The 26,037-nt window shown below is 29.4% G+C and overlaps 14 protein-coding genes and 2 pseudogenes across 16 annotated transcripts, besides 1 other annotated feature; 5 read left to right on the forward strand and 11 right to left on the reverse strand.

Annotated features, from left to right (window-relative positions):
• Window positions 1-25,578: part of a mobile genetic element that runs on past the window's edge.
• On the reverse strand, window positions 297-593 carry TVAGG3_0136220 (uncharacterized protein; the record flags this gene model as incomplete). Its single annotated transcript, XM_051224131.1, has 1 exon — window positions 297-593. One exon carries the CDS (start codon window positions 591-593, stop codon window positions 297-299), a length of 297 nt encoding a protein of 98 aa, XP_051109117.1.
• Window positions 614-1,045, reverse strand: TVAGG3_0136230 (uncharacterized protein; the record flags this gene model as incomplete). The annotated part of the gene is made up of 1 exon (XM_051224132.1): window positions 614-1,045. The coding sequence occupies one exon, from the start codon at window positions 1,043-1,045 to the stop codon at window positions 614-616; it is 432 nt and encodes a 143-aa protein (XP_051109118.1).
• On the reverse strand, window positions 2,246-2,815 carry TVAGG3_0136240 (uncharacterized protein; the record flags this gene model as incomplete). The annotated part of the gene is made up of 1 exon (XM_051224133.1): window positions 2,246-2,815. The coding sequence occupies one exon, from the start codon at window positions 2,813-2,815 to the stop codon at window positions 2,246-2,248; it is 570 nt and encodes a 189-aa protein (XP_051109119.1).
• Window positions 5,225-5,461, forward strand: TVAGG3_0136250 (N-acetylmuramoyl-l-alanine amidase family; the record flags this gene model as incomplete). The annotated part of the gene is made up of 1 exon (XM_001276932.2): window positions 5,225-5,461. One exon carries the CDS (start codon window positions 5,225-5,227, stop codon window positions 5,459-5,461), a length of 237 nt encoding a protein of 78 aa, XP_001276933.2.
• Window positions 5,768-7,408, forward strand: TVAGG3_0136260 (uncharacterized protein; the record flags this gene model as incomplete). The annotated part of the gene is made up of 1 exon (XM_051224134.1): window positions 5,768-7,408. The coding sequence occupies one exon, from the start codon at window positions 5,768-5,770 to the stop codon at window positions 7,406-7,408; it is 1,641 nt and encodes a 546-aa protein (XP_051109120.1).
• Window positions 8,030-8,248, forward strand: TVAGG3_0136270 (uncharacterized protein; the record flags this gene model as incomplete). The annotated part of the gene is made up of 1 exon (XM_051224135.1): window positions 8,030-8,248. The coding sequence occupies one exon, from the start codon at window positions 8,030-8,032 to the stop codon at window positions 8,246-8,248; it is 219 nt and encodes a 72-aa protein (XP_051109121.1).
• TVAGG3_0136280 lies at window positions 9,273-9,971 on the forward strand (annotated as a pseudogene). Its single transcript has one exon. A coding segment is annotated over exon 1 (699 nt).
• On the forward strand, window positions 11,201-12,577 carry TVAGG3_0136290 (uncharacterized protein; the record flags this gene model as incomplete). Its single annotated transcript, XM_051224136.1, has 1 exon — window positions 11,201-12,577. A coding segment is annotated over one exon (1,377 nt), but the record flags the coding sequence as incomplete, so codon positions are not given.
• On the reverse strand, window positions 14,339-16,556 carry TVAGG3_0136300 (uncharacterized protein; the record flags this gene model as incomplete). The annotated part of the gene is made up of 1 exon (XM_051224137.1): window positions 14,339-16,556. A coding segment is annotated over one exon (2,218 nt), but the record flags the coding sequence as incomplete, so codon positions are not given.
• Window positions 17,210-17,506, reverse strand: TVAGG3_0136310 (uncharacterized protein; the record flags this gene model as incomplete). The annotated part of the gene is made up of 1 exon (XM_051224138.1): window positions 17,210-17,506. One exon carries the CDS (start codon window positions 17,504-17,506, stop codon window positions 17,210-17,212), a length of 297 nt encoding a protein of 98 aa, XP_051109124.1.
• TVAGG3_0136320 (KilA, N-terminal/APSES-type HTH, DNA-binding family) lies at window positions 17,552-17,875 on the reverse strand (the record flags this gene model as incomplete). The annotated part of the gene is made up of 1 exon (XM_051224139.1): window positions 17,552-17,875. A coding segment is annotated over one exon (324 nt), but the record flags the coding sequence as incomplete, so codon positions are not given.
• TVAGG3_0136330 (uncharacterized protein) lies at window positions 18,214-18,486 on the reverse strand (the record flags this gene model as incomplete). The annotated part of the gene is made up of 1 exon (XM_051224140.1): window positions 18,214-18,486. The coding sequence occupies one exon, from the start codon at window positions 18,484-18,486 to the stop codon at window positions 18,214-18,216; it is 273 nt and encodes a 90-aa protein (XP_051109126.1).
• TVAGG3_0136340 (integrase core domain containing protein family) lies at window positions 18,577-19,486 on the reverse strand (the record flags this gene model as incomplete). Its single annotated transcript, XM_051224141.1, has 1 exon — window positions 18,577-19,486. A coding segment is annotated over one exon (910 nt), but the record flags the coding sequence as incomplete, so codon positions are not given.
• On the reverse strand, window positions 20,300-21,904 carry TVAGG3_0136350 (annotated as a pseudogene). The gene has a single exon. A coding segment is annotated over exon 1 (1,605 nt).
• TVAGG3_0136360 (uncharacterized protein) lies at window positions 22,872-23,602 on the reverse strand (the record flags this gene model as incomplete). Its single annotated transcript, XM_051224142.1, has 1 exon — window positions 22,872-23,602. A coding segment is annotated over one exon (731 nt), but the record flags the coding sequence as incomplete, so codon positions are not given.
• Window positions 23,682-24,818, reverse strand: TVAGG3_0136370 (uncharacterized protein; the record flags this gene model as incomplete). Its single annotated transcript, XM_051224143.1, has 1 exon — window positions 23,682-24,818. The coding sequence occupies one exon, from the start codon at window positions 24,816-24,818 to the stop codon at window positions 23,682-23,684; it is 1,137 nt and encodes a 378-aa protein (XP_051109129.1).
• Window positions 25,579-26,037: the final 459 nt, after the last annotated feature.

Genomic DNA, 26,037 nt, shown 5'->3' on the forward strand with positions numbered 1-26,037 from the left:
TGGTGACCTGGTGACACCTTCAGTTCTTCAAAAATAAGTTATTTTTGCCTTCCTCTTTTCGTACCTGTGTTGTCAAAATGTCATGTTGTCTCAAACTTTAGAACGGCATAATTTAAATTTTTATTTTTATCATAAATGAATACCCCACAAGCTCAAAATTTACCACGAATCATAACAAGGGAGGAAATGATAAAAATGATGCAAGAACATGTTAAAAATAACAAACCACTAAAATTGAGAAAATGTGGTTATGCAGTAATGATGGAAAGAGAGATGTTGTCGAAGAGGAATAAAAATTAAATTTGGATAGAGTTTAAAAATTCATCTTTATTAAATTCATCTCTTCCAACCAATTTATTTATTCTATTAAATTCTTTTATTTTTGCTTCACTCAGTTTAATGATTGAACGGTAAGTTTCTAATTTTTCGATTATTTCTTTCCTCTCTTTATCGTTTTCAGTTCCATTAGTTTTATTGTTTTCAACCCCACCGCATTGCGACTTCTTTTTGTAATAGCATATTTTTGATTTAATTCTGTTTAGTTTCTTTTTATATTCATTGTCTGGACTCTTGACTGCTTTGTTGTCACTCATTTCTTACGAAATAAAAAAAATTAAATATTATTTAAATATAATGGAGTAATAAAATAAATCGGAATTTCTATTAATTTATTGTCAACTTCAACTAATGCATTGCCGTTAATATATCTAACAAATTCAGCTATTGTGTCAAATCTTCGTCTTCTTTTTGTCATTGATTTATCGGTTTTTCCATAATCGAGATGAATCAAAACTTTATCCCCTTGTTTAAAATTCATGAGCCCCGAATTAATTTGTTCACGTTTAACATCATTCAACCTTTCCATTTGCTTTCTAATATATTCCCATTCTTTTGAAATATCATTTTTCATTTCCACCGGTTTCATGTTTATAGTTCTATGCCATGTATTATTGTAATAATATACTAACTGCTGTATGATGAAGTCATGATTTCCATCCCAGTATATCTGACCGTTAACCCCTAACGCATCTCTAAGAGTTCTCATTACCGCATCAACTATTTTATTATGAAACGTATATGGAGAGGATGAAAAGTAAAAATTAATTTGTGGGAAATAATGAGCCATAGCTGCCTGAAATCCTTTATCACCATCACCCCTGATATTATCTACTCTTTCATGATCTAGTAAGTACTGAATAGCTCTTCTTGTTTCCTGTTCTGTTTTCCCTTTCACTGGAATGCAATATAAATATCTAGTGTTAATGTTAATGGCAAATAAATAAGTAACGTTTCCTTTTGAATATTCCAGATGATCGATTTCGTATGAATATGGATATGGAGCAAATGAAGGGCGACTAAATTTTTCCTTTAACGGTTGAATTTTCGGGTCAATTGGTTTATTTAATATCTTGAAATCCTTTTTAAAACCTTTTTGTTTCTTTGGTGATTGAAATGGATATAATAAAGTGAATGATGAAGGATTAACTGAAGGAGGAGGCGGTACTGTCGTTGGAGGTTTTGGTGTTGCAAGTGGTTTAATTTTATCTGCTTTGATTTTGGATTTCATTCCTTCCTTCATTAATTCTGGATGTATTCTATTCATTTGTTTTAAATATGTTGTATATAAAGGTTTGATATACTTTCCCGCTTCGAGTTTATGTTGAAGGATGAATTCCAAAAGTTGATCTTCATTTAAAAGTCGGGCTGAATATGGTTTAACTAATGAATCATAAATTAAAGCTTGTGCTTCATTTATGGTCTGAATGACCTGGGCGTTTTGCACCTTTTGTTTTTGTGGCTCAGGATTATATAAATTATATAATTCATCAATATCTTCTTCTGTTAATACTTTATTTTTGAAATCTTTCAACTGTTTAAGCTGTGATTTAGTTTTTCCCTTTATATATTCATTATTTTTAATTTTGTCTTTAATTTCAGAAATTATTTTATTATGATATTTCAAAATTTCATTTTTATAATATGGATAATAATATTCCATATCATCACCCGTTATATTGTTATCATATTTTTGGAGATATGCTTTTAAATCATAATAATTAAGAAAATTTTGATTAAATACTAAATCATCAATTAAAATTTTTAAATCTGTGTTATTCATTTATATAAAAATAAAATCAATGTTTTAAGGGTGCCCGCCTCTTTGAATCATAGTATCAAAGCCATCATTAACGGTTCCTTTTGTCTCTTCTGTGGCATTTCATTAAAAATAAAATTTTAAATTGTATTAAATAAATGGCATACAACATCCATTTTCACAACATACAGCCTTAGTGTGTGCTCCTGTTAATGCAGTCTTACGATTGTTAAGCGAGTCATTGACCCGTTTTAAGTTGTAAATTAATATTCTGACCATCAATATCACTTTATCATTTATTATATCCAAATAATTTTTAGGTGTTAATTGTTTATTTTGTCGTAAACTAACACCTTTCATTTTTTGTGCAATCTTTTTAAAATCACTTCCATCAATTGAACCGTTGAATGATGTATAACACTTAGGACATAAAGCAACCATGTTATCACCTTGTTTCTCAATTGCTAAACCCAATAACTTCTTCTCATGTGCTTTTTCTTCAGCTTTATTCTTTAATTTAGGTTTAAATTTCTCATCAAAACAAAAGAAATCAAAAGGTGCGAATTTGAAAATGTTTTTATCATAAAATTGTTTATCTGTAACAATTGCTTGAAATGCTTGAGTGTTAGGAAGACTTGGATCGCCAGCAATAGCCCAATAAGATGAATCAGTATCACCTTCAATGAAATGAAAACGATTAACATCCATGCATTTATACATAAAATCATAAATGAAACAAAGGAGGATGAAATAAATGAAAGTGGAGATGTTCAACAAAAAATAAACGTTGTTAAACCAATTACTGAAATAAAAATTTTTCATCTGTTGAAGAATTTAATGACTATTATGCTAATAATAAAAAATTATTTGAAGAATTGACAACATGTAAATTGAATAAAATGTTTAAAGTTGATGGATTCAAAATTTCAAAAATAAAAGGGGTGATTAGTTTGAAATCTATTCCTCAATCAAGAATCACCTCATTAATGAAAATAGATGATTTAACAAAAAGAATAGAAATTATTGAAGAGCGAATGAATCAAATAATTGATTTCATAAATTCAAATAATCATTAGTTTCTAATTTCTTTTTTTTCTCGTTTATGAGGTCTTTGATTATGACTCCATTGATTCCATGAAATTAAAAATTCACAATCTTCATTTTTTAAATTGAAGTTTAACCCATTCAGGATTTAAACAATGTTTAATTAATCGCGGAATATCTGACATCATCTATATATAGCTTCTTTTTTTTATTTCATTACATCATTTATGGGTTGAGTGTAAATGTCTTACGATTTGAAAATTTTTTAAATCTTGATTTATTCAAAAACGTAAGAATAAAAACCGTAAGAATCATACATTTTTTTACTTCATATGTTAAAAAAAATGATACAAAATCGTTCAATATCGTGTGAATTCTTACGTTTACAAAAAAAGTCACACAACCCATCCTATCCTACTACTCCTACTACTTCAAGAACACAATTAGGGATAATCTATTTGCTAGCATATTTACTGTTGTTTTTACATGTATAGCATTCGTTGATAGTTATCCATGTAACATTTTCTTTATCTTTATGATGAAATTTTTAATTATGCAGTATTTTCATGTTTGAACGAATAATTTGAAAATACATATGTTAGAAAATACACACTCTTAATAATTTAACAAGAATTGACCAATTATTTTAATTCCTTTTGTGAAGTGCGTTAACTCTGATTTTGTGATGTAATAGAATAATACCAAGACAATATAGTAAGTATCTTACTGTGAAATAATACTTACATCTTAAAATGTTTTTTCATAAACTTTCATACACTTACAATAATTATTACCAGTACTATAATTATCATTGGCCAGTGTTAGCATGACACGATGTTAGATTGCTTTTTACTGTTTCCAATTAAATTCATAAAGATTAAAATACCATTATATTATAATTTAATCATAACAAATATACATCTTTAGTCCATTTCTATTCATATTACCCAAAATAAAAGAAATCTGATAGGGGCATCCAAAATTTGATAGATAATATTTGAATAGTTTACATCATTATGCCACTCAGATCCGATGTTTTCAAAAGGTGAAAGCAAAAAGTTTTAAATACGACTTATACTGGAAATTATTTTTGGCAAATTTGACAAAAATCGGTTAGTAGTAGGGTATGATGGGTTATGTGACTTTTTTTGTAAACGTAAGAATTCATACAATATTGAACGATTTTGTATCATTATTTTTAACATTAATTTTAAAATAATTTATTTTTTTTATTCTTACATAAATGACCCAACAAGTAAAACCAGATAAAATAGATTATCGAATTTTAGAGGATGGTGTTCCTGTTTATATTCAAAGATTTAAAGGGAAGCAATATTATAGAATTCTTAATCCTGAATACATAAAACATTTATTTAAAAAGGAAGACTGTGAATTATTAAACGTTAATGAATATGAAACCAATAAATCAAAATTGAAATATAAATATATTGGAAGTGATGAAAGATGCAAAGATAAAGATAAAGTTTATACAGTTTCATATAATGAATGGAAAACCAATAAGATAAGAAAACATTTAGGAGATTATGGGAAATGTTCTGAATTCTTCAAATCTAGTATGTACGAGAGAGTAAAAGAAATTAGAAATAATTATTTTCATGAATAAAAATAAACTTTAAAAATAAATTGAAACTAATGATTATTTGAATTTATGAAATCAATTATTTGATTCATTCGCTCTTCAATAATTTCTATTCTTTTTGTTAAATCATCTATTTTCATTAATGAGGTGATTCTTGATTGAGGAATAGATTTCAAACTAACCACTCCTTTTATTTTTGAAATTTTGAATCCATCAACTTTAAACATTTTATTCAATTTACATGTTGTCAATTCTTCAAATAATTTTTTATTATTAGCATAATAGTCATTAAATTCTTCAACAGATGAAAAAATTTTTATTTCAGTAATTGGTTTAACAACGTTTATTTTTTGTTGAACATTTTCACTTTCATTTATTTCTTCCTCCTTTGTTTCATTTATTTTTAAAATTGGTTTCATTTATCATTAAATAAAAATTAGAATATAAGTGATGAAATATATTTTTTAATTAATATTAAATCAGAAATGGCGGCAGGATTCTTTAAAAAATTATGGGATGGAATTAAGAAAGCTGCAGGTTGGGTTTATAAAAAGGTTATTAAACCTGTTGCAAACTTTTTGGCACCAGTAGCGAAAACGGCAGGAACTATCATAGGTGGAGTATTAGGTACAAAAGCAGGTAATCCGGCGATGGGAGCACAAGCAGGTAACGCAATTGGTGGAATTGCTGAAGGAATACTTAATAAAATAGGAGGTGGATAGTGGAAAAAATAAATATTATTTTTATCTTAGTATCGGTTGTAGTCTTTGATAAACTTTTTCTCATTTATTTAAAATTTCTCTTATTGGGGCAGCTTTTGGCGTTATTGATTCAGCAATGTCACTAATTGCTTCTTTATTCTTAAATATCCAATTTGCTCCTTTCTTCATTGTTTCCCAAACTTTATGCGCTCCTCTTTTTACTTTATCCCACAGTTTCTTAAATATACCTGCAGCCATAGTTGATTATTTCATTAAAATTAAAAATTCATTTTCATCTTTTAATTTTGATTTTTTATTTATTAATAAATGACGACTAACTATTTGGTGCCAAACACTAAACCAATTAATGGAAATGTATTTCATTCATTCGAAAAGATAAATGAAATATTCGCAAAGAATGACGGTAGAAGATATTATAGAGAACTTGAAAGTTCATGCTATGACTCTGATGCTCCATATTTTGATGATAAACAAACTCATTTAAGAATTACAAATCCAGCTCATGATGTGAACCAATTAGGTGACACATATATTAAACGCAAAGTTAAAGCAACTCTAGTTTCAAATAAAGCTTTCACATGTGATGCCGCTTTTAAATGCATGCGTTTATTCGTTGGTTACAAATCATCAAATCAAAGCTTTAAACAATTAGAAGTAGAAACTGAAAGAGGTGATGCCGGTTATCTTCAGATGGATTGCGCCCGTGAATCTTTCGCATTTGCAACATATAAACCAAAATCAGAAAGGAAAGTTAAAAAGTTTGTTCATTCGTTATATAATAATGTTCAAAAATATGATAACTCAGTATGTGGTAAATATATTGACCCTTCAGAAGTTTTCAAGAGAGCAAATGAAGAAGTTGATATCACTTTTGATATGATTATTCCGGTAAATGATTTGTTAGCATTTCAGGCGTTCGATGATTATCCTAAATCATTTGGTGAAATCATTCTTAAATATTATGTTTTCAGGGATACTTTAGTATTTTGTCAGGTTGACCCGTTAAGTGTTGCTGATTTACAAAATTACGTTTATGAAAAGATAACTGATGAAAATTATGAAAAGATTATGAATCATGTTTATAAATATGATCGCAAATTCCAACAAATCGGACTTCCTGCCAAATTAATTACAAGCTTAGCCGCTACATCTGCTGACGCAACAGTTGATAGCGTTATTATTTCATGCACAAAGATGGAAGTTTTAGAGGATAAATGTATTACACCAGGATACGGTTTAATTGAAGAATCAGTTAAAGCAATACCACGTTTATTCAGTAAGGAAGATCCATTCATGATTCCAGCTCAACATATTGACGTTCGTTCACTAAATGGAGGTTGCATCACTCCTGAAGGTATCAGCTCAGATTTCTCATACGCTCTTCATAATGTTACAGATGTTGTGTTAACATTTCCAAAGAATGCAATGCAAAGAACGGTTTTAGAAAATCCAATGCTTCGAGGTCTTCAGGTCACTATAGATTCCAGAAACTTCCCCGATCAAGCGATGACCACAGTGGGTGACATATTCTTTACACGTATGCTTCAAGCTTCTGATTTAGATGGAGTGAATGAATGCACGGAAGAATACGAGGACTCATTAACTAGACCACTGAATGATGATGATGGCACGCCATTAGCTAGAACATGGAAAGACCAAACTTCATTCTTATGCACTATTCCAGTTCAACGTGATGGAGCGGGTATATTCTTTGATGGATTAGAAACTTTCAATTCACAAGTTACAGTACAAGTGAAAGCTTATCCAATCATTCAGGGTGAAAATGACACTTACTGTTCAAAGGTGACAAATCCTCCTCGGGTTTGGTTTACTAGGACTACATATTGGACATGGACACCGGACGAAGGTTTGAAATATCATCCAACAGGTACACCACCACAGTATAGAAGTTCATATGATGAAATATTGATGAATCGAAATGTTTAAAATTATAAATTTATTTTTGATTAAATGGATTTAAATTCTGAAGAATTAGCAGGAGTATATAATACATACGTAGATGATATGATTAATGAAGCATTGAGTGATAATAGAAATGCTCTATCTAAGGAAAAATTAATGAAAATTCCATATTCTGAATGTTACTTAAATTCAATCACTGCAGCAATTGGTAAACAAAATAAAGGTAAAACGTTAACGATATTAAAACAAATTATCATTATTGCTAACACTTCACCCCATTCACATGTGTTAATTTATATCAACCGTTCAGGTTCACCTTCAGATGATACATTTGAATCTTTAAAGCATTTAATCAAAATTCCAATTATTTATTTATCACAAGAAGAAGCAGAAGATTATTTAAAAAACTTTTTAATGTATAAAGAATTATATAATACAATCAAGAAGCAAGGATTAGAGGATAAAATTATTGATAAACAACGGGATGAATTATTTGAAACACTTTCTATTTCAAATTTTGATAGAGAATTTTTGCATTCACTAATTTTTCTAGATGATGCCGTGAAATCAAAACTAATAACAAATGAGAAATCATATTTTAATCAATTATTAACTCAATGTCGACACATTCAGTGTTCATTCTTCATGGCTGTTCAATACTTCAAAGCATTAAGCACAAACATTAAATCAAATCTATCAACACTTTTCATTTTCAGTGGTTTTAGTCGTCAACAGTTGAACGTTATGCTTTATCAAGTGAATTTACCAATGAGCATTAATGAACTTTACACACAATATCAGCAATTAGGTGAACATGGAAAAATAATAGTTGATTTAAATAAAGGAGGTGTTAAATTTGATTAACTTTTTATAATTAATTTTTATTTTTTTATTTATAATTAAACATGACTGAAATAGCAAATCTTCTACAGGTTCCATTAAAACAAGGGACAAACAAAAAGGGTGCATATAATAGAACTATGAAAGTTCCAGATGGAATGAAAGAATTAGTTCATATTGTTGCCGGTCTTCAAAAAGATGTTAAACAAATGAGAAACGTTTTAACATTACCAGAAGCTCAAGCATATGCCAAACGTCATGGACCAAATTGGGAAGCACATGAAGCAGACATTACAGACCAAATGGAAAACCTGATGGTATAAATGAAGTTTTCGTTACTGATGGTCAAGGTAATATTAAAGTCATAAATGGTTATAAATTAACTGTATCTGATTATCCTAAACGTAAAGCATATAATGAACGTTATCCTATGCAATTTGATGAAAATGGAAAAGCTGTTAAACAATACATTGGAGAAGGTGAAAATGGTCCAATTAATTCATACCGTTATAATCCATATTCTTATTTCAATGAAGAATTAAATGCTATTGAAGAGGGACCGGATGGATTACCACGATATGTTAATCAGTTTGATGGTCAATATGCATATTTGAGACCTGAAATTCCAGCTAAGAAATTCTTTAAAGTTGCTTTATTCGATCCAGTGTTCAATGAACAGAAAGAAGCAATGAAAGCAGAATTTAAACCAATTCAAGTGGCAAGAATTTCTTCATCTTCACTTTCAGAAGCGTTCAAGGAATTGATAAAGAAACCACTTTATTCTCAACAAGGTTATAACTTTGATTTAATTAAAGAAAGTGATAGACGTAAATTAGAAAAATCAGATGGTTTTAAGAATGCATGTAATGAAATGATTAAAGATATTGTAAATGATAAAATAAGACTGGAAGAAACTCAAAGCAATATCAATAACATAATTGGTGCAGTTACAAAGAAAGTATAAGCAAACAATGATGAACCTTGGGATATTACCGTAACAACTAAATAAAACTTTAAATATATTTTTCTTTTTTTTATTCAATTATAAATGAGAAGACGTTTCACAAGTCAAAAGAACACTAACGCAAAAGCAGAGATTACGGTTGGTTATAACGTAAATGATGATAAATCACGAATTATTCAAAATGTTAAAGTTAATGTTAGCCCTGAATTAACAAGGTCAGCAACTCAGTCCAATTTATTAACTCATGACTTACCGAAAAAGGAGGAGGAGCAAAATAAAGAAGATGGAGACCCAATCATTTTATCTGAACCCGGTAAAGAACCTGTTGAAATTCCCACTTATCCAACATACCCCCACCTCTTTCATCAAACATCGAGAACCCAGGAATCTACGATTCCAGTCGCAATGCGCCATATAAAATAGACATTAATTCTGAATTAATGAAAATTTACCGTGATATAATAATTAATAATTATGATTCAATAATAAATTTAATTGACCAATCTGGTTTAATTATTTTACCTTATGAATCATTAATTCACATTATCGCCATTCTTTGTGATGTTCAAGATTCAGACGTTAAGATTCAATTTTTCATAGATGATGAGGTTTCATGCTGCGGAACAGTTGCAAAAATAAATCCTATAAAGGATATTAGCACAATTAAGATATCAAAGAAACGGAACAACAACTGAACTTCATTTAACATATAATGATATTTATAATAAAATAGTTGATGAATATAAAATATCACTTGAAAAATTCTTTGTTAAGGCTATTTAATATTCAAGCATTAACATTATTGAATAATAATCCTTTGAATCATAATCAATAATAATTGACCTTTCACCAGTTTCTATCGTTTGTTTTATTTCTTTTTGTTCCCCACTATCTGGATCGGTCATTGTAATTGTTTTTGTTATAGTATCAGCTTTATCTTTAACTTCAATCTTTTTTCCATCGGGATATTTAAACCAAAATTCCAAAAATTCGATATTGTCAATCTGTTCATATTTTAATCTATCAATTACATTTTTAATACCATCTGAAAATCTTATGAAATGGTCATTATATGGGTTTGATTGAACTAAATTTGAATGAAGTGAAATATAACCCGATGATGAATATGACATTGACTCATATTTTCTGAAAACACTAAAATTTATAACATGAATGAATTTCTTATTCGTTGAATTTATGAATTCTTGAGGTAATCTTATTCTAGTTTTATTTATCACTGGAAAATAACGCTTTACCATATTTTTAATCGTAATAAAAATGTCAATTATCAATATTATTTCGAATAATAGCTGTGAATTAAATTTAACAGTTAGCGGAATTTATAATGTTACTCTCGTTTCTGTGAGTGGTAAATTTAATCCCATTCTTTTAGACCCTTCAGATTATATATCATTTATTAAAGATGACCATGAAAAAACGTATGATATGTATATAAATAATGTGATAACGAAATGGGATATTAACATGATTTTAAGTTATTTAAATGAATCATTTATCGTATGGTATGAAGAAAATTTTAAATCAAAACCTGATAAACTTTTTGAGCTTGATGAAATAAATAACCTTATTAAATTCCGCTGAAAATTAAATTTTGTACTCCTCATCTTCGTTCATTGTTGGGGATATTAAATTTTGAAAAAGATGTTGGGGATGTTTTGTATTCTGACACTGGTTCCAATTTCATTTTAATCAAATGTGATAAAGTTAATACCCCAATGAGATTTTCACATCAAACATTAGACCCTAACTCTTACCCATCAATACAAAACATTTTATCCATCAACTTAAACATATTTTCTTTATCATATCCGTTTCAATTATCCGGGAATTCATTTATTCTTCATTCAAAAGATTTATCAAATATTAAATTTAGAATAACCGACCTATTTGATTGTGATTTAGAATTCATGAATGAAATATTATGGCAATTTCAAATAGAAAAAATAGGTGATGAGATAACAGATTAAATATTTATTTTTTAATCATAATAAATGATTAAACAACAGCAACCACAGCAACTTAAGACCCTTCAAACCATTACATACGCCACATATGCATATAATTCAAAGACGGCAGAACAAACGCAAAGGTTGAAATATGGAGATTTGGAGATAGTATTGAAAAATGACCATTTCGAATTCGTTTGCAAGGGTGGTGCAGTGATATCAAATATAAAAGAAATTTTATTTATGAATTCAAAAATTAAAGGTATAACGGATGATATAACATCAATTCCACCAGAAGAACAGAGATATTACGCATTAAATGCATTTCCTAAAGTTTTGAAGATTGGAAGATTTAATTTAAATGAGGAATTCATAAAAGGTTTCCTAAATGACATAATGAAGAAAGCAGATAAGGAATATGTCAACAGTGAGTTAGAGAAGAAAGCAGATAAGGAATATGTCAACAGTGAGTTAGAGAAGAAGGTAGATAAGGGACTTATGGCTAGTGAATTAATGAAGAAAGCAGATAAGGAATATGTTAACGAAAAAGATAATGAAATTAAAGAAATGGTTGAATGGTATCATGAATGGACATCAAAGATTTTAAAAACTAAAGCCGATACAGGATGGGTTTCAGGATGTTTAGACCTTAAAGCGGATAAGGAATATGTTAACGATGAGTTAGAGAAGAAAGCAGATAAGGAATATGTCAACAGTGAGTTAGAGAAGAAGGTAGATAAAACTTATGTTAATGAAGAAATAAAACAATCAGAGGTCTATTTTACTCCACCATTTTTAAATTTTATGAAATCATCAGATAAAACCTTTGATATAGATTCTTTTGAATGGTTATGCTTCGATGGAGTGACCATGTATTTATTTTATACAGCTGGGGTGCTTTATTATTTTAAAACAAATGATTTTAAAAACTATGAATCATTTACTCCATCTGTTTTGAATCCTGATACACGAAAGCCAATCATTAATCCAATAATTTTATATGTTGAATATAATAACGGTAAATTTATGGGAATGATAACGGTTGAAGATGATTTTTGCCCTTGTTATTCATTCGATTGTATCCAATGGTTCAAATGTAATTTAAATCAAGATGCTAAATTTAAATATCCAAATAATCCTATTAGATGTGTTAATAATAAATGGGTACTAATTTATGAAGTCAATCAAATTTTCATTAGTGAGGATGGGATAAATTATTATATGTTTAGTATGATGTCATCAGATTTGAAAATTGATTATACAAGTAAGTGGTATTACATTAACAACATGTATTTTATCCTACAAAATGATAAAATTTATAGATCATCTTCAATATCACAAGGTCAATTTGAACAAATTTTTCAAGCTGATGGAGACATTGAAGCTTTATGTTATGGATCAAATGTTTATGTTCTCGTTTCAGGTGAAATGGTCTAGTCATATCCTGTAAGTTATAACAGACATATTTATTTATCACAGGATTTATCAAATTGGGAATTGGTTTATTCATTCACTCCAAAACTTACTCGAAATTATAGATTTACAAATTTATTTTATATTGATGGGTATTTCATTGCTTTAGGATGTGGTGATTTAGTAAATATCAGTAGTGATGGAAGAAACTGGTCTGAAATCACAAAATTTCAAGATGTTAGAAAAGCAATTTTCAAAAATAATACGTTAATATTGATAACAAGACCAGTTTTAAATACTCACCAAAATTCAATATTATATAATAAATTCAATATTCATAATGGATTAAATACAATTCTTGAGATGATTTACCCCATTGGTTCTATTTATACGTCAATGAACTCAACAAATCCTTCAAAAGTTTTAGGTTTTGGTGCGTGGGAACAGATTGTAGATAAATTCCTCTATTGTGCGAACTCTTCAAAGCAAACAGGAGGTTCGAAGAAAATTAAAGAAGCAAACTTACCCCCGCACACTCATACAGGAACTACAAACTTTTCTGGCGACCATAGTCACTCATTAAGAGACCATCCATTATACAACTCAGAATATTATGCTGGCAATGACGTTTTATCTCCAGATTATAACCATTCAGCAAAAAAGACTTTTCGACCAACTGAACCAGGAGGAAATCATTCACATACTTTCACAACAAATCCAACAGGCTTGGGTAAAGATTATATGCCACCATTTATGACTGTATTCGCATGGTACCGCATTTATTGAATGTGCTTGAGCCTACTTTGCAGGCTTACCACGTTCATTGAATGAACTAAATATATTTTATGTTTGTAATTAATTAGGTAATGAAGTAATGAATGAACTGCAGAAATAAATGTTTACGTTAATGTTTACAGGTTATTCAATAATGACTTATTTTTGAAGAACTGAAGGTGCTACCATGTTACCATGTGCTACCAGGTCATTTAACTTTTCTGAAAAAGTGTGACAACATGACATTTTGACAACAACACAGGAGGAAGGTAGTTATGACTTATTTTTGAAGAACTGAAGGTGCTACCATGTTACCATGTGCTACCAGGTCATTTAACTTTTCTGAAAAAATGAGACAACATGACATTTTGACAACAACACAGGAGGAAGGTAGTTATGACTTATTTTTGAAGAACTGAAGGTGCTACCATGTTACCATGTGCTACCAGGTCATTTAACTTTTCTGAAAAAATGAGACAACATGACATTTTGACAACAACACAGGAGGAAGGTAGTTATGACTTATTTTTGAAGAACTGAAGGTGCTACCATGTTACCATGTGCTACCAGGTCATTTAACTTTTCTGAAAAAGTGTGACAACATGACATTTTGACAACAACACAGGAGGAAGGTAGTTATGACTTATTTTTGAAGAACTGAAGGTGCTACCATGTTACCATGTGCTACCAGGTCATTTAACTTTTCTGAAAAAATGAGACAACATGACATTTTGACAACAACACAGGAGGAAGGCAGTTATGACTTATTTTTGAAGAACTGAAGGTGCTACCATGTTACCATGTGCTACCAGGTCATTTAACTTTTCTGAAAAAGTGTGACAACATGACATTTTGACAACAACACAGGAGGATTAATGCAAAAATAAATTCAAATCATACTTTATAAAGCTTCATTTACAGGTATTTCATCGTCAGTAAATGAATCCTCATTATCGTTTGGTTCAACCTGTTTATATAATCCTTTCATTTCTTCTTTCAAAACATAACACCATGTTTGTTTACCGTCTATTCTTCTATGTTTCCTATCACATTTATCCTTAATACTCATTTGAAAGTTTTTGTCTTTCATGTCTGATGGTTTGCAGAATAGAGCATTTTCACACGTCATACCTGCACACAATTCATCATAATGTGTATTTATCCATACATCTAAAGGATTTGATGATAATTCAATTAAATCTTGTTTGGCTTCAGTCATCGGTATGATTCGTACATTAAATGATGAAAGGTCATATTGCATAAAATACGTCAGTAAATTATCATAAAATTCCTTTGTGCATGAATCCATTAAATTCTTGAAGTAATCAAATTGACCCTTGAATTTACCATTAACCCTTAAAACTACATATCTTCTGTCTCCAACTTCAATTTTGACAGGGTAGACGTTGTTAGTTACGAAAATAAAGTTTGCAACGTTCTGAGCAGTTCTTCTGGGTTGATTCTTTTCATTAATTCTAATCTCATTATCCGTAATAATTGATTTCAAAGCGTTGAAGTTTGCGAGTCTATCTTCACCAACATTCTTGAGTTCATTAAGTACAAGAAACATTTTATTCTCAACTACTGAGTTGAAATTACCCGTTAGCTCACTTATTTCAGTAATGTTTTTACATGAATAACCGGCGAGAAGTTCAGAAATAATGTCTGTGAATCTGTTTTTACCTGTTCCCTGAAGTCCTTTCAAAATAATTGCTGTTTCATTCTTGATTCCTGGATGTTGAATCATTGATGCAATCCAGCCGAGAAGGTATTTATACACTTCATCGTTATTATCACAAATGGCTTCTTTAATGAAATTCATAAACATCTCAATTTTTGAGTAATCTGGTTTTTCGAGAATGTTGTATTTATAACCCTGAAACGTTGAGAAAACATCTGGGGAATCAGATTTAAAGCAAACACCCTTAACGGTTAATGAGGATAATTGATTTAGTAGTACGTCCCATGCTGTTATTGTTTTACCTTCTTCTTTAAATAATTTAATCATTTTGAGTGACTCTTTCATGTTTGATTGAAGAACGAATGATATTTGATTCATTTTGTCGTGGATATTATAGTCCTTTTGAATGAAATATTTGTTTCCACAATCTACAAAACGGATTACACGTGATAAATCCTCAATTACTTCAGAACTGTTTTTATACTGATGTTTTTCAGCCTTGCGTCTAATATCTGTTATCAAAAACGAGTCATCAAGTTTTATATCAAATGTTATTTTTGGCTTACGTAATAAAGGTAAAACGTATTCATCATAATATTCCTTTTGATATAGTTTTAGAATCTTCACCAAAACAAATGGAGAAGTCATTAAATATGCATATCTACTACGTGCTTTTTCAAAATTACTTTTTGCATTTTCTGTTAAATTGCAGAAGTTATAAACGTTATCGTATGCTTCATTAATTAAATGATTAGGTAACGAATTAATAGCTTGAAACAGTGTGAATAATGTTATTTCTTTTTCTAAATTCATGTTTCCACCATCATTATGTACTTCAAAATCACAGATGCCATCAACTATGCTCTGAGCAAGTTTATCGTCAATGTTTACATCTTTGTTTTCATTCATGATAGTCTTTATTTCTTCGTTCTTTTGTTCAACTCTTACCTTAATATTCAAATCATTTAATATATCATTCACTGTTCTGGTTAATGTTGAATCATAACTTCCACGAATGAATGAGTATGTATTGATTGGTTCTGTTGCATTCTTGCGAACTCTTGAATCAGCCATAACCACTAAAGAACGCTTTGAATCATCAATAGAAGTCATGATATCAATATCATAATCATTGCAGGAATAACATTTAATCATTCTGTTCGAGGTTGAATAGAAGAAATTAGTGTTGCAATAAATGTGAAGACCTCCTGATGCAGTTTTAACGATAACATCTTTATCCGAAAGTTTTGATAAAATGTCTTTTCTAACTGTTTCTTTAAGTTCATCATTGTATGATTTATTGATATCAACATCTATAATCGTTAAATTTGAAATTTTATTTACTAATAAAGCTGTACCAGTTTTCCTTCCTCTTCCTCCATCATGTTTGAGGTAGTTATGTAAATCAATCATGTTTTCACCAATTCTTTCGTTGAGGGTTTTAGTTTCTGCCACAACTAATTCCTCAACTAATGAATCAATAACTTTTTCATCAGAAACGATATAGTTGCTGTTGTTGTTTGTTGCCGTCATTTATATAGAAATAAAAAAATAAAAATAATTTTAAAACTAACTTTATTTTTGGACTGCATCATATTTCCAGGACTGTTGTCAAAATGTCATGTTGTCACACTTTTTCAGAAAAGTTAAATGACCTGGTAGCACATGGTAACATGGTAGCACCTTCAGTTCTTCAAAAATAAGTCATAACTACCTTCCTCCTGTGTTGTTGTCAAAATGTCATGTTGTCTCATTTTTTCAGAAAAGTTAAATGACCTGGTAGCACATGGTAACATGGTAGCACCTTCAGTTCTTCAAAAATAAGTCATAACTGCCTTCCTCCTGTGTTGTTGTCAAAATGTCATGTTGTCACACTTTTTCAGAAAAGTTAAATGACCTGGTAGCACATGGTAACATGGTAGCACCTTCAGTTCTTCAAAAATAAGTCATAACTGCCTTCCTCCTGTGTTGTTGTCAAAATGTCATGTTGTCTCATTTTTTCAGAAAAGTTAAATGACCTGGTAGCACATGGTAACATGGTAGCACCTTCAGTTCTTCAAAAATAAGTCATAACTGCCTTCCTCCTGTGTTGTTGTCAAAATGTCATGAGGTTAGAAATGAGGTTAGATCTAACCATCTACCCTAAAAATTATTTTTGGTGAATTCAATAAAAATAAATGGTTCATTTACTCACAATATTTTTGTACAAAACGACCCCAAGCTTTTAACTTCTTTTCTGCAGCTTCTAATGCTATCTTAGCGAGTTCATATTCTCTAAATTCTCTCTTTAAATTTTCTTGTTCCCATTGGTCTAGTTCGTATGGAGAATCTCTATAACCATAACATAACTCACGTTCATGTTCTAATTGTTTTTCGCACATTTTTCCAACTTCTTCTTCAAACAAAGGTTTAGCATTCTCTACTGTATCTTCAAGTTCTTCTTCATCTAATTTCTCATGAACTTTCTTGTCTATGGAGTCCATAATATCTTTGACATAAAATGCATACTTTACAGAGCACCATTCAGCAACAAAATGAACGAGGTCAGGATGTATGTAAATACCTTTGAATTCATTTATAACACCCTTAGTAAGCTCATAAAATGCTTGTTTTGAGGTCGAGCCACTTTTGGCTCCACCGTATTCATTCATCCAAAACTCAAGAATTTCCTGTATTTTAGCACTATTGAGAAATCTGTTTAAATGGTTTAACTTTCCTGCTTCTCTTGCCATCTTTGTTGCATTTATATAACCATCCTTGTCTCTACGTAAGACTTCAATACCGTTATAAGTGCCTTTTGTGAATGTTTCGCCATTAGATTTGTTAGTGAATGTTTTTGCTTCGACTGACATTTCTGTTCTTACATACAAAATAAAAGAATAAAAATAATTTTAAAACTAACTTTATTTTTGGGTCATTTACACTCATTCCGATGAAGTCATGACAAATCATTTCCTGTGTTGTTGTCAAAATGTCATGTTGTCTCAAACTTTAGAACGGCATAATTTAAATTTTTATTTTTATCATAAATGGATACCCCACAAGCTCAAAATTTACCACGAATCATAACAAGGGAGGAAATGATAAAAATGATGCAAGAACTTGCTAAAAATAACAAACCACTAAAATTGAGAAAATGCGGTTATGCAGTAATGATGGAAAGAGAGACGTTGTCGAAGAGGAATAAAAATTAAATTTGGATTGAGTTTAAAAATTCATCTTTATTAAATTCATCTCTTCCAATCAATTTATTTATTCTATTAAATTCTTTTATTTTTGCTTCACTCAGTTTAAGGATTGAACGGTAAGTTTCTAATTTTTCGATTATTTCTTTCCTCTCTTTATCGTTTTCAACCCCACCGCATTGCGGCTTCTTTTTGTAATAGCATATTTTTGATTTAATTTTGTTTAGTTTCTTTTTATATTCATTGTCTGGACTCTTGACTGCTTTGTTGTCACTCATTTCTTACGAAATAAAAAAATTAAATAATATTTAAATATAATGGAGTAATAAAATAAATCGGAATTTCTATTAATTTATTGTCAACTTCAACTAATGCATTGCCGTTAATATATCTAACAAATTCAGCTATTGTGTCAAATCTTCGTCTTCTTTTTGTCATTGATTTATCAGTTTTTCCATAATCGAGATGAATCAAAACTTTATCCCCTTGTTTAAAATTCATGAGCCCCGAATTAATTTGTTCACGTTTAACATCATTCAACCTTTCCATTTGCTTTCTAATATATTCCCATTCTTTTGAAATATCATTTTTCATTTTCACCGGTTTCATGTTTATTGTTCTATGCCATGTATTATTATAATAATATACTAACTGCTGTATGATGGAGTCATGATTTCCATCCCAGTATATCTGACCGTTAACCCCTAACGCATCTCTAAGAGTTCTCATTACCGCATCAACTATTTTATTATGAAACGTATATGGAGAGGATGAAAAGAAAAAATTAATTTGTGGGAAATAATGAGTCATAGCTGCCTGAAATCCTTTATCACCATCACCCCTTATATTATCTACTCTTTCATGATCTAGTAAGTATTGAATAGCTCTTCTTGTTTCCTGTTCTGTTTTCCCTTTCACTGGAATGCAATATAAATATCTAGTGTTAATGTTAATGGCAAATAAATAAGTAACGTTTCCTTTTGAATATTCCAGATGATCGATTTCGTATGAATATGGATATGGAGCAAATGAAGGGCGACTAAATTTTTCCTTTAACGGTTGAATTTTTGGGTCAATTGGTTTATTTAATATCTTGAAATCCTTTTTAAAATCTTTTTGTTTCTTTAATGTTTGAAATGGATATAATAAAGTGAATGATGAAGGATTAACTGAAGGAGGAGGAGGTACTGTCGTTGGAGGTTTTGGTGTTGCAAGTGGTTTAATTTTATCTGCTTTGATTTTGGATGATGAAGTTTTGGATTTCATTCCCTCCTTCATTAATTCTGGATGTATTCTATTCATTTGTTTTAAATATGCTGTATATAAAGGTTTGATATACTTTCCCGCTTCGAGTTTATGTTGAAGGATGAATTCCAAAAGTTGATCTTCATTTAAAAGTCGGGCTGAATATGGTTTAACTAATGAATCATAAATTAAAGCTTGTGCTTCATTTATGGTCTGAATGACCTGGGCGTTTTGCACCTTTGTTTTTTGCGGCTCAGGATTATATAATTTATATAATTCATCAATATCTTCTTCTGTTAATACTTTATTTTTGAAATCTTTCAATTGTTTAAGTTGCGATTTAGTTTTTCCCTTTGCATATTCATTATTTTTAATTTTGTCTTTAATTTTAGAAATTATTTTATCATGATATTTCAAAATTTCATTTTTATAATATGGATAATAATATCCCATATCATCGCCCGTTATATTGTTATCATATTTTTTGGAGATATGCTTTTAAATCATAATAATCAAAAAATTTGATTAAATACTAAATCATCAATCAATCTTTTTAAATCTATGTTATTCATTTATATAAAAATAAAATAAATGTTTAAGGGTGCCCATCATTCAACGGTTCCTTTTGTCTCTTCTGTGGCATTTCATTAAATAAACGGCATACAACATCCATTTTCACAACATACAGCCTTAGTGTGTGCTCCTGTTAATGCAGTCTTACCGATTGTTAAGCGAGTCATCGACCCGTTTTTAAGTTGTAAATTAATATTCTGACCATCAAATATCAATTTATCATTTATTATATCCAAATATTTTTAGGTGTTAATTGTTTATTTTGTCGTAAACTAACTCCTTTCATTTTTTGTGCAATCTTTTTAAAATCACTTCCATCAATTGAACCGTTGAATGATGTATAACACTTAGGACATAAAGCAACCATGTTATCACCTTGTTTCTCAATTGCTAAACCCAATAACTTCTTCTCATGTGCTTTTTCTTCAGCTTTATTCTTTAATTTAGGTTTAAATTTCTCATCAAAACAAAGAAATCAAAAGGTGCGAATTTGTAAATGTTTTTATCATAAAATTGTTTATCAGTAACAATTGCTTGAAATGCTTGAGTGTTAGGAAGATTTGGGTCGCCAGCGATTGCCCAATAAGATGAATCAGTATCACCTTCAATGAAATGAAAACGATTAACATTCATGCATTTATACATAAAATCATAAATGAAAACCAAATACCAGTATTTAGCATTATCTAAAGTGAAGAATGCCTCTTGTAAACATGTATCACATCTATAAAATCTATCTTTAAGCATCACTTGATATGTATCCTCTCCTATTTCTCTTATGTTTTTAAACTTATTTGACATACATGCAACGCGTGCCTTCTGTGCATTCATTATTTTAGTCTTTGCGTAATTTTGTGTATTCATTGCATCGTAACCATATGATCCATTAAGTGAAATCTTGCAAAATAAACTTTTTCCTTTATTTCCTTCTAATTCAGCCTTTTGTCTTTCGTTCATAAATTCGTTCGCAAATTCATTAAAGCAAGTGTTTTTAGTAAATGTTAAAATTGATTGAATATCATCAATGATAAAATGAAATCTGTCTATTAGATACCAAAGATAATAAGAAGAAAATGGTTGATATTGGTTGTGTGTTGATGCTAACTGAGTTAATTTTCTCTGTTTCTGGTCAACTGGTAGATTGTTTGATTTCATGTAATTATACATAAAACTGCCAATTGTTTTTTCATCTGTGATAATATCTAAGTTTCTTATTATCGGTAAAAAGTTTATGTAATCATTAATGTATTTTTCATCAATGTGACCCTTTACTTCAGCCACGAATAAAGTATTTTTCTTCTTAATAATTCCCAGTGCTTTTGCTTTCTTTGTTGCTGTATCACAAATGATAACACCATTCAATCTTCCCGGCATATACATTTTATGGTCAGTATATTGAATGAAATCATGAGGATTAGATGAAAATGATGAAGGATATAATGAATTAAAGTCAACACCAACGAAATGAGTCATAATGTTGGTGGTGTCCTCATTTGATACAGTTTTAGTTTCTGGATTATATGAAAGTTTATTAATGTGCGTGATTCCTTTAAGATTAACACGATGTTGAACATTTGATAAACCACCAGTAATTCCATTACGGAGAATGTGATAAGCTTCAACTGAATCTAAAGTCATTGGTAAATTATTTTTTAATGCATAATTTCTTAAATTGATTCTTAAACGTTGAACATCTTCATCTTTATTTGATTTTACGACATTGCAATAACAACACATTAACTGACAATTTTCTTTGGTATGTGGTTTTTCATTATCGATTCTATCTAATGTTGGTTTATTTGCATATGTAAACGCTTTACCACACATTTTGCATTTAGATGAAAGGATTAAATCGTGATAGTATTGAAAATCATCCATTGAAACATTATTTTTAGTATCCCTTTCTGCTTTTTCATCTTGTTTCTTATATGATTCAATTTTATATTTCCAATACTTTTTCGTTAATTCAAAACTTGATTCTATCTCTTCCTCAGGATATTTTTCATTAGGATTAAAGTCTTTATATGCTAAAGCGTAACGAATCATTGAAGCATTCGATGATAAAGAAAGATTATGAAGCATGTCAATTTTATAAACAAATGTTTCTTCAATAATTTTATCAATTGGGTCAATCATAATTTCAACATCTTTATTGCAATAATGAATAAAATATTCTAATCTATTCTTAAAATTTTTAGCATCATTGAGATATATTTGATAATCACTATCTGATATAGTTTCTTGGGTTAATGCTGAATAAAATGAATCTTGAGTGAATGGTTCCACTTTATATAATTCTTCTTCGTAATTCTCCCATGTGATGAATTGATAAGGGAAAAAGGATTTAACACGTGATTTATTGTTTCCGAAATCTTGAGTGAATTGGTCTAATGTCCCACCCGCTATATAATTTCTGATGTCAATAAATCTCAATTCATATGGAACGTTTGTTTTCTTTACAATAATTTGCTTAAATTGTGAAGATGAACCCAGCATTGATTTTATTTTCCATTTTGCAGTGTTTAAATCACGAAGAATTAAATTTAAATCAAACTTTCCCGAATTAAAACCTATGATATTCACTTTATTGAATTCCTCATCTAGAAGTTCTTTAAATGCTTCCTTCTGTTTTTCATTTAATGTATGGGACAAAGTCCCCGCCGTTTGGTCCGTTTGCGACTTCATTAATTCTTCATATTGTTCAATATTTGATTTAGCAACTAATGAACAGGTTGAAAATAAAAACTCAATCCAATCAGAAATAAAAGAATCACTTGAAGTTAAGCAAAAATTCCTCGTATATGTTTTATCACGGTCTACGACCTCGCCGCTTTGCGGCTTTAATTTAACCGTTGATGATACCATGAATGGTTTTAAGTAAGCGTTCAAAGTTGCACACTCAGAAAGTTGTAATTCTTCTTTAGTCTCTAATGTTTCGAAGTCAAAAGTAATATAATATCTTGTCGGTTGATAATATTCCTGCAAATTGTGAGCTAATAACCACTGATATATCTTCTGTTTCGTAATATGTGGTGTATATGGTTGTTGTGTGTTTTGCAATTGAACGTCTTGAATTAATCTTCCATTATTTTCTTTACATTTCTCACAATGTTTTAAAAATCTTCTTTGGTTTTTCCTTTCTGGATCATCACGGATAGAATATACTTCTTCTTTGCAAAAGGGGCAAACTTTATATCCTGTGAGTGCTTCAACGTCTGTAATTCTGTCAGCGTGAAGTTTTCCACATGGACTCTGTGTTAATAAAATATTTACTGTTTCAAATTCTGGATCTATCATTATTGATTCCACTAATGGAAAGTCTACCTTGTTAATGTCTACGTCTTCTGGTTGAGGGTCACAATAATAAAAATCAATATTAACGTTTAACATTCTTGCTAACCTCTCACTTTCTGATGAAATGTCAAATCCTTCATATGCATCTATGGCTTCATTTAAATAACTTCTACGAGTTTTAGGATTAACACCATCAGGAATGTTATAGAAGCGTTTAAATAACCTTCTACCTTCGGCTCTTATTTGATTATCATTCATTTTAGCTGTTCCATTTTTGTTCATTTATGTAAGAATAAAAATTAAAAAATAAATAAAAATAAAGTTTATTTTTTTTAAAGTCCGAGACTCAGAGAGTCCAGGGCTAAAGTCCATAAAATGAATTAAGAACACATAAATTTTTATCATCTGCGACGTGACGAATACATTTTAATTTACTCAAGAATGCGTACCCTGATACATTAAATCTAATTCCTGTCTTATTTAATTTCACAACTTTGAAAAGGAATGTATGAATAGCTATAAAATGATGAGATGATGTTTTATGGGTTGCTTCCATTTTTTCTGAAATAAATGAATAAATATAATGTTTATAAGTTTTCATATCTTTTATGTTCTTAATAACGAATGGTATAGACCTTTCCACTTCGTCTTCCTTCGGTGCTGTTCTTTCATATGAAACATTATTGGTATCTTCAATAATGAAACCACAATCGCATAAAATTTTATATGTACCAATTGTTTCTTTTGATATTTTATCTAACAAATCAAAAACTTTATCAACACCTGTACATTTATTTAAATAATAATTTGTGTAAATATCATGGTCTTCTTTCTTAATCGTATTTGTTGCATATGTTACATTTTTCAGTGCTTTTTTGAATTTTTCAGAATCAAGAGGAGGTGAAAGTAATATACATGGATAATCTCCATCGTCAATAAACTGAAGCTTATGTTTATGAATAAATTTTGTGCCTTCTTCTGAAAGTGTTTCGTCAATATCACCATCTAATAAATTTTTAGTAGATTCCAAAAAGTAATTTTTATATCTTTCCTCATGTGATTTTTGAACTTCTGATTCTGAAGCTGGGATATTCATTAAACCCTCTACTTCATTCTCAGCATTTCTCAATTCACTAATTCTTTCATCTATTTCATTTCTTAATTGTTCCAATTTCTCAATCTCATCGTTATAATATTCATCTTGTTTAATTTTTTCTTCAAAATATTCAGGAGGTGTTTCAAGGCTCTCTGAGCCCAGGTCCTCTGGACCATAAAGAGGAATATTCTCCTGTTTTTCAATTTTTTTGGGATATAAATATCTCATTATAGCCTTTTTAGTAATTGGCCCGTTATATTTAAATTCATTCAACAATCTGGAAAACTCTTTCACATTCTGCATATATGTTGGATAAGAACCGTCTCCAAAATTTTCTAAAATATTTTCTAATTCTGAATTAGTGAACTTTAAAGATTTCAATGAATTAGTTGTTATACTCATTTATTATAAAATAAAAATAAAAAAAATAAATTTAACTTAGTTTTAATTTTACGTAAGAAGTCAATTTTTTATATACCGTCATTTGTAGGTATTATTTCTATCAGATAAAAATTATTTTTTTATTTAAAAAATATAATTTATTTTATTTTTTAAAATATCATCGGTGATATTTTGGAATCACATGTTCAGGCTTCAAATAATTTTCAATAAGAAATTTAACAAAATCTTTATATAAAGTCTTTTTTTCATTTAGTCTGTGAAATTCGTCACATACATCATCTAAGTATATTTCTACTATGCACGGAAATTTAATCTTTCCGACCTTTATAATAGGTTTTATATTTTGCAAGAATATATTCTTTGACTCCGGTATATAATCGTTTTTTCTACAAAATTTTATATATTCTTCATATGTATCCCTTTCCTTTATTTTAAGTTCTACATGTAGTCCATACACGTTTGGGCAATAATAGATATCAAAGATGAAAAATTTTCTATTTGTCATCTTTATATAAAGATAAAAAAATATTTTTGATTAATAAGGAATTAATTTCATTTTATGTCTTATAATGTGCGCATATGTATTTAAAAGGCATTCATTGAATTGCTTTTCAATCTCTTTCTTTTTTTCATCTTCGAATATTATATCATTTTCATGTTCGAAGCTTGTAAGTTTGTTATCTTCAAATATTATATTAGTTTCATATATCAAATTATGATATCGGTCATATTCTTTTAAGTGATAAATAAATGTTTTATGTATTCAGGATTAAGAATTCTATAATATTGCTTCCCTTTAAATCTTTGAATATAAACAGGAACACCATCCTCTAAAATTCGATAATCTATTTTATCTGGTTTTACTTGTTGGGTCATTTATGTAAGAATAAAAAAAATAAATTATTTTAAAATTAATGTTAAAAATAATGATACAAAATCGTTCAATATTGTATGAATTCTTACGTTTACAAAAAAAGTCACATAACCCATCATACCCTACTACTTCGGTTAAAATTATTTATATTTTTCAAGAATGCTTAGCAACATTGTTGCATTTAGACTAACAAATAAGAAGGCTAGGGATAATATGTGGGATAGACCCGAACTTATAATCGATTATACCGGCAAATTAGAAGGTTGCAATCAATCAAATACCTATAATTACTCAATTGATAACAGTGAATCGTTTCCAATTTTCCGAATAAAGCCAGGTCAATAT

This window comes from Trichomonas vaginalis, chromosome IV (assembly GCF_026262505.1).
Source record: "Trichomonas vaginalis G3 chromosome IV, whole genome shotgun sequence".
NCBI lineage: Eukaryota > Parabasalia > Trichomonadida > Trichomonadidae > Trichomonas > Trichomonas vaginalis.